The 8,038-nt window shown below is 37.4% G+C and overlaps 1 protein-coding gene across 1 annotated transcript; it reads right to left on the bottom strand.

The window, feature by feature from the left end:
- Nucleotides 1-7,063: 7,063 nt before the first annotated feature.
- On the bottom strand, nt 7,064-8,038 carry LOC128214520 (neuropeptide-like protein 31). The gene is made up of 3 exons (XM_052921023.1): nt 7,984-8,038; nt 7,329-7,685; nt 7,064-7,184 (listed from the first exon to the last, which is right to left on the bottom strand). The coding sequence occupies exons 2-3, from the start codon at nt 7,675-7,677 to the stop codon at nt 7,165-7,167; spliced, it is 369 nt and encodes a 122-aa protein (XP_052776983.1). The 5' UTR covers nt 7,678-7,685; nt 7,984-8,038; the 3' UTR covers nt 7,064-7,164.

The raw sequence follows: 8,038 nt of genomic DNA, 5'->3' as shown, positions 1-8,038 counted from the left end.
TTCAGGTTTCGCAATTCAATTCTAATAAAAAATAAAATCAAATATGTGTTTAAAGTTAACTTTAAAGTACCCCGCTAAAATAGGAGTGCAAAAGCTTAAAATTAAAGATGCACTATTATTCCCAAATAAGATTTACCACATTGGTACAATTGTTATAATATACAGTCAAAACCCGTTGGCTCGAAATCGCTTGGCTCGAATTCCTCATTGGCTCGAACTTGATGTACAGGACCGATATATTTACACTGAATGAAAGCATTTCCTCTTGGCTCGAATTTTCCGAGGCTCAAGGTATTTACGCCGGTCACTAGGAGTTCGAGCCAACGGGGTTCGACTGTACCAAAAAGGATGAATAAATGTCGAAAACAATGCTCCCTATGAAGGATACAAAGTTTAATTTGAAAGAAGTGGCACAAAATTGTTATTTCTACCTTGTAACGATAATAGAACGCAGTAAATATTTTAGCACACACCAATCATTTAATATTTTTGCGATTTCAGCTATTAAATACAAGGTTATACTCTTGTTGTCAGTAATTACTAGTTTCCATAAATACATTATTTAGTAGCACACCCTATGACACAATGAGACCCCGGCTGGAGTAAATCCTGACCCCTAAGTGGCACAACCTATGACACTATGAGTCCCTTGGACGCTGCCAATCCTGACCCAGGTGACACAAGTTATGGCACTATGAGTTACCGGGTCAATCTTGATTTCCGATGTGTCACAACCTATGATATCATCAGTTACTGGGCGGAACCATTCCTGACTCTCCTTGTTGCACAACCTATGACACAATGACTCCCCGGGCGAACCCAATGTTGACTTCCGATGTGTCACAACCCATGACCTATATAAATGACAGAGTATCCGTGATACAGCATTCAATGACTGGAGTTACCTGTATAAATGACGGCGTATCCATGGTACAGCATTCAATAACTGGAGTGACCTCTATAAATGACAGCGTATCCGTCGTACAAAATTCAATAACTGGAGTGATCTCTATAAATGATAGCGTATCCGTGGTTCAGCGTTCAATAACTGGAGTGACCTCTATAAATAACAGAGTATCCGTGATACCGCGTTCAATAACTGGGGTGACCTCCATAAATGACAGAGTATCCGTGGTACAGCATTCAATATCTGGATTGACCTTTATAACTGACAGAGTATCCGTGGTACAGCATTCAATATTTGGATTGACCTCTATAAATGACAGAGCATCCGTGGTACAGCATTCAATATCTGAATTGTCCTTTTTAAATGACAGAGTATCCGTGGTACAGAATTCAATATCTCGATTGACCTCCATATATGACTGAGTATCCCTGGTACAGCATTCAATATCTGAATTGACCTCCATAAATGAAAGAGTATCCGTGGTACAGCATTCAATATCTGGATTGACCTCCATAAATGACAGAGAATCCGTGGTACAGCATTCAATATCTGGATTGATCTCCATAAATGATTGAGTATCCGTGGTATAGCATTCAATATCTGAATTTACCTCTATAAATGACAGAGTATCCGTGGTTCAGCATTCAATATCTGGATTGACCTCCATAAATGACAGAGTATCCGTGATACAGCATTCAATATCTGAATTGACCTGTATAAATGACAGAGTATCCGTGGTAAAGCATTCAATATCTGGATTGACCTTCAAAAATGACAGAGTATCCGTGGTACAGCATTCAATATCTGAATTGACTTCAATAAATGACAGAGTATCCGTGGTACAGCGTTCAATATCTGAATTGACCTGTATAAATTACAGAGTATCCGTGGTACAGCATTCAATATCTGGATTGACCTCTATAAATGACAGAGTATCCGTGGTACAGCATTCAATATCTTAAATGACCGCCATAAATGACAAAGCATTCGTATAGTATTCAATATCTGGATTGGCCTCTATAAATGGCAGAGTATCCGTGGTACAGCATTCAATATCTGGATTGGCCTCTATAAATGACAGAGTATCCGTGGTACAGCATTCAATATCTGAATTGACCTGTATAAATGACAGAGTATCCGTGATACAGCATTCAATATCTTAATTGAACTCTATAAATGATTGAGTATCCGTGGTACAGCATTCAATATCTGAATTGACCTCTATAAATGACAGAGTATCCGTGGTACAACATTCAATATCTGAATTGACCTCTATAAATGAAAGAATAATATCCGTGGTACAGCATTCAATATCTGGATTGACCTCTAAACATGCCAGAGCATCAGTGGTACAGCATTCAATATCTGGATTGACCTCTATACATGAAAGAGTATCCGTGGTACAGCATTCATAATCTGAATTGACCTCTATAAATGACAGAGTATCCGTGGTACAGCATTCAATATCTTAATTGACCTCTATACATGACAGAGTATCCGTGGTACAGCATTCAATATCTTAATTGACCTCCTTAAATGACAGAGCATTCATATAGTATTCAATATCTGGATTGGCCTCTATAAATGACAGAGTTTCCGTGGTACAGCATTCAATATCTGAATTGACCTGTATAAATGACAGAGTATCCGTGGAACAGCATTTAATATCTGGAGGGACCTCTAGAAATGACAGGTCATCCGTGGTACAGTATTTAATATCTGGAGTGACCTCTATAAATGACAGAGCATCCGTGGTGCAGTATTCAATATCTAAATTAACCTCTATAAATGACAGAGTATTCGTGGTACAGCATTCAATATCTGAATTGACCTCTATAAATGACACAGTTTCCGTGGTACAGCATTCAATATCTGAATTGGCCTCTATAAATGACAGAGCATCCGTATAGCATTTAATATCTTAATTGACCTCCATAAATGACAAAGCATTCGTATAGTATTCAATATCTGGATTGGCCTCTATAAATGACAGTGTATCCGTGGTACAGCATTCAATATCTGGATTGGCCTCTATAAATGACAGAGTATCCGTGGTACAGCATTCAATATCTGAATTGACCTCCATAAATGACAGAGCATCCGTGGTACAGCATTCAATATCTGGATTGGCCTCTATAAATGACAGAGTATCCGTGGAACAGCATTCAATATCTGGATTGACCTGTATAAATGACAGAGTATCCGTGGTACAGCATTCAATATCTGAATTGACCTCTATAAATGATTGAGTATCCGTGGTACAGCATTCAATATCTGAATTGACCTCTATAAATGAAAGAGTATCCGTGGTACAGCATTCAATATCTGGATTGACCTCTATACATGCCAGAGCATCCATTGTACAGCATTCAATATCTGGATTGACCTCTATACATGACAGAGTATCCGTGGTACAGCATTATATATCTGAATTGACCTCTATAAATGACAGAGTATCCGTGGTACAGCATTCAATATCTGAATTGATCTCTATAAATGACAGAGTATCCGTGGTACAGCATTCAATATCTGAATTGACCTCTATAAATGACACAGTTTCCGTGGTACAGCATTCAATATCTGAATTGACATGTATAAATGACAGAGCATCCGTGGTACAGCATTCAATATCTTAATTGACCTCCATAAATGACAGAGCATTCGTATAGTATTCAATATCTCGATTAACCTCTATAAATGACAGAGTATCCGTGGTACAGCATTCAATATCTGGATTGGCCTCTATAAATGACAGAGTATCCGTGGTACAGCATTCAATATCTGAATTGACCTGTATAAATGACAGAGTATCCGTGGTTCAGCATTCAATATCTGGAGTGACCTCTAGAAATGACAGAGCATCCCTGGTACAGTATTTAATATCTGGAGTGACCTCTATAAATGACAGAGCATCCGTGGTACAGTATTCAATATCTTAATTCACCTGTATAAATGACAGAGTATCCGTGGTACAGCATTCAATATCTGAATTGGCCTCTATAACTGACAGAGCATCCGTACATTATTCAATATCTGAATTGACCTCTATAAATGACAGAGTTTCCGTGGTACAGCATTCAATATCTGAATTGACATGTATAAATGACAGAGCATCCGTGGTACAGCATTCAATATCTGAATTGACCTCCATAAATGACAGAGCATTCGTATAGTATTCAATATCTCGATTGACCTCTATAAATGACAGAGTATCCGTGGTACAGCATTCAATATCTGGATTGGCCTCTATAAATGACAGAGTATCCGTGGTACAGCATTCAATATCTGAATTGACCTGTATAAATGACAGAGTATCCGTGGAACAGCATTTAATATCTGGAGTGACCTCTAGAAATGACAGAGCATCCCTGGTACAGTATTTAATATCTGGAGTGACCTCTATAAATCACAGAGCATCCGTACATTATTCAATATCTGAATTGACCTCTATAAATGACAGAGTTTCCGTGGTACAGCATTCAATATCTGAATTGGCCTCTATAACTGACAGAGCATCCGTACATTATTCAATATCTGAATTGACCTCTATAAATGACAGAGTATCCGTGGTACAGCATTCAATATCTGAATTGACCTCTATAAATGAAGGAGTATCCGTGGTACAGCATTTAATAACTGGAAACGTATGCCACATGTTTTGTCAAACCTTGTGTATATAAAATTATTTTAGATGGAAATGTACTTTTAAAAAATGAAGAGCATGTCCCTTTGATAAAAGTTACTTTCGAAACGGGGTCATAATGTAAAAAGAATACAATCGAACAATTATTGTATTTGAAATGTAGGCTTCCGATATCATGGATTTTGTTTAAAATCTCGGAATTCTTCCATGTAGTGATCTTCCCTAACAGGTTCTATTCCAGGTATTCATCAACACCAATTCGGACATTAAGGACCTCAACGGAAATAAGGGTTCTCTGTGGCTCTTTTTTGAGTTATCCTTTGTGCTGGTGTGCAAGGCATGGACTAGTCATATTTGCATATATGTAATACGTCAGGACAACATTATACGAACACGTCATCTATCTCCGCGATCGGTTTGTTACAGCGGGTTTAACGTCGAATCTTATTGTAGGCAGTAGAGGAGGGATTATTCACCGCACCACGGTGAGAAATCGGCTTCTTGACCGGGGCAAACGCTGCAGGAGACCGTATCGCGGCATGTTTTTCATGTGAAGACATTGTCAAATTCGACGCCAGTGGCCGGTCGACAATCGTGCTCGTCGATGGTGTTTCGTGATATTTAGTGATAAATCACGATTTAAAATCTTTAATGCTGACGAGAGACTGCGTGTATACAGGCGGCGCAATGAACGCCGAGAGACTGCGTGTATACAGGCGGCGCAATGAACGCCGAGAGACTGCGTGTATACAGGCGGCGCAATGAACGCCGAGAGACTGCGTGTATACAGGCGGCGCAATGAAAGCAACGCACGTTACTGCAAATTGCAATGATTATAACCGTTTCGGTGGCGGCAATCAATTAAAAATTAAATTTCAAGTTACATGATTATGATTAATTCGGGACTCAGTTTGAATAATTTGATTACCATTGGATTGTTGTTTGATATTTTATTTAAATTATTTAAGTTTGCTGTGTTGCTTATTAAATACAGCCTTAATAAGACCATAGTACCGTTTTTTGTTTTATTTACATCAGTTTATATATCAACGCATATTTGGCTAAGACACTTTGGTCATAAACGTATTGTGTGATAACTGTATTCCCATAGAAGCAATCTTATCATCAATGTGATTTTAAACAAAATCAAATGAATTTAGCTAAAAATGAATACTAATACGACTTATTAAAAGTGCAATTTGGTTTTTTTTATAATTAAATTACATATCCTTACTAAAATAAACCAGCTTCACGCAATACTCTAAGATACATAGTCTTGGGCAAATAAAAACAATAGCATGGTAAATGGTGAAATTTCTCATCCTAGTTCTAATTAATGAACCAAGAATCTCGTACAAATACCGGTAAGTCATTTCTACAAAGCTTTTTATGAGGACATATAAGTATTAGACGTACTTGATGCCTTATAAAGTAATGTCTAATGTATCGAACTTACTGCAACTAAATAAGGTAGAATATATAAGAATTGTATGAAGTTCAAGTTGGCAAAAGTCATTGATCTTGATAACAATTACTTGGTATTTGGACAGCATTTTTGGCCAGTCGAGCTACCCGATTCGAGCGATTTGGTCCCTATGGTGATCTCTTGGAATGAGAATTATAAAAAAAATGTGTTCTAGTACACTACGATACACATAATAAACAAATAATCCACCTTTGGTCGTTCATTTTTAGATATTAAACATTTTAAAATTTCATACAATCTTTATCATAACACATTTTTTATGATTCCCAGTCCAAGAGATCACCATGGACCAAACCGCTCGAATCAGGTCACTCGACTGGCCAAAAATACTGTCCAAATACCAAGTAACTGTGATCTTGATTGCATTGTCACATAAACACGTAGGCAGGTCTGTGCGTACATAATTTACTTATTTCTAATAACACAAACTCGCAATATATCCTATTTAGAGCTATTCATTTTGGATGCATTCCATCTAGTTTTTTATGTGAACGGACTTATAAGTCAGTATGCTGCCGTTATGAGTGAAAAGGGGTTCTCAATGCATAAGTTCATGTAAGATTCCAAGAATATGTCGTGAAAAGTAAATAGAATTACTTGAACCTTTCGTTGACAATGCTATTATAATATGTATGTTATGTGTTGCCTTGTGTGTCTCGTTGAAATTGGGCTTTGGTGCATGTGACTTTAACCGTGCTTAAGCGTTGCTCAATTCCTGTAGCTTCTTTTATATTTTATTGGGGTTGGTTTATTTCGCTATCAATAACCGGTCACTGGTTTGGCACGTAGTAGGAAAGATGGATACCAATATCTCTGTATTCTTAAAGCTCCAATAATTTGATGTGTAATTTGTCACTCGATGCGTAAGGCTTCACTCTCACAGATACACCGTTTCGACAACTTTTCAACTTCTCGTCTTAGAATGAGCCACGCTTGCGTAAATGTCTTTAAACCAGAGATATAAGACTGCTTACAAAAGATTAATGATGAACAACTTTCTATATATAAGATATAATAAGAATGCAAATTTGTAATTGATTTTTAATTTATTAAATCATACAATACATCATCACAAAACATACACTCTTTGGACCGGAAGTGGGATGATAAGGTCAGAAATCCATTTCCTTAGTAGTAGCCTTTCTTTCCTGAAAAACACACACAGTACGTGAGGTCTACTTTAAGAACGTGTTAACCAATAGTTTATTGTGAGAAGTGTTCATGTTTGGTGTGTGTATGCATTTGATATATTACATCCATAACAATTTAAGAAATTGAAATCATATACGTACCCTTATGCAACCAGGGATAGCCCTTTTGAAAGCGCCTCATACCAAATCCGTAGCCATAGCTTGGGTATCGGTAAAATTGCATTCCGAGGTGACCTCCATACATGCCAGGGTATCCATAGCCACCGTACATTCCTGTGTTACCGTAACCACCGTAAAAACCGCCATAGCCACGTCCGTACATGCCAGGGTATCCATAGCCACCGTACATTCGTCCGTACCCGTAGCCGCCGTACAACCCTCCATTACCGTAACCGCCGTACAAACCCCCATATCCATACCCTCTAATGAAGCCCTGGACGGCGGACAGGCCGACGATAGCAATGAGGAGGACACACAACGCCTTGACCATGTTGAAAGCTGGATATAAATGTTTTTACTTTTTATATACATAACATAACAAAGCTCTGGAATATGATGTACACGTTTCATTCAGTAATAAAATTTCAGATAAGAAAATGTTAGCTGACTGTGTTGTAACTGTATGTCAAATTTGTAAAAAAGAATATATTAAATACACTAAGTACAATTCTACTAAATCATAAATAGTCACGGACATTACTTTAAAATAAAGTTCATTTGATATTAAATAATTTCCAAGTTTATCAGAAAACAAATATTAATTTCATAAAAGAGTAAAAGGGTTATACATTAATACCTTCTAAGTTGTTCTCAACAGCCAGCAAGAAATCTGCAATTGCTTAAGGATTGCT

The sequence above is a fragment of the Mya arenaria genome, chromosome 13, assembly GCF_026914265.1.
Source record: "Mya arenaria isolate MELC-2E11 chromosome 13, ASM2691426v1".
Taxonomy (NCBI): domain Eukaryota; kingdom Metazoa; phylum Mollusca; class Bivalvia; order Myida; family Myidae; genus Mya; species Mya arenaria.
The sequence above is the reverse complement of the archived record's forward strand: the minus strand, read 5'-3'. Positions and strand labels throughout refer to the sequence as shown.

Bases quoted from the DNA above. Each gene is read 5' to 3' on its own strand.
- LOC128214520 (XM_052921023.1), bottom strand. From the start codon at position 7,677: ATGGTCAAGGCGTTGTGTGTCCTCCTCATTGCTATCGTCGGCCTGTCC. The intron at 7,185-7,328 runs GTACGTATATGA...TGTGTTTTTCAG, and splicing joins CTATCCCTGGTTGCATAAGG to GAAAGAAAGGCTACTACTAA.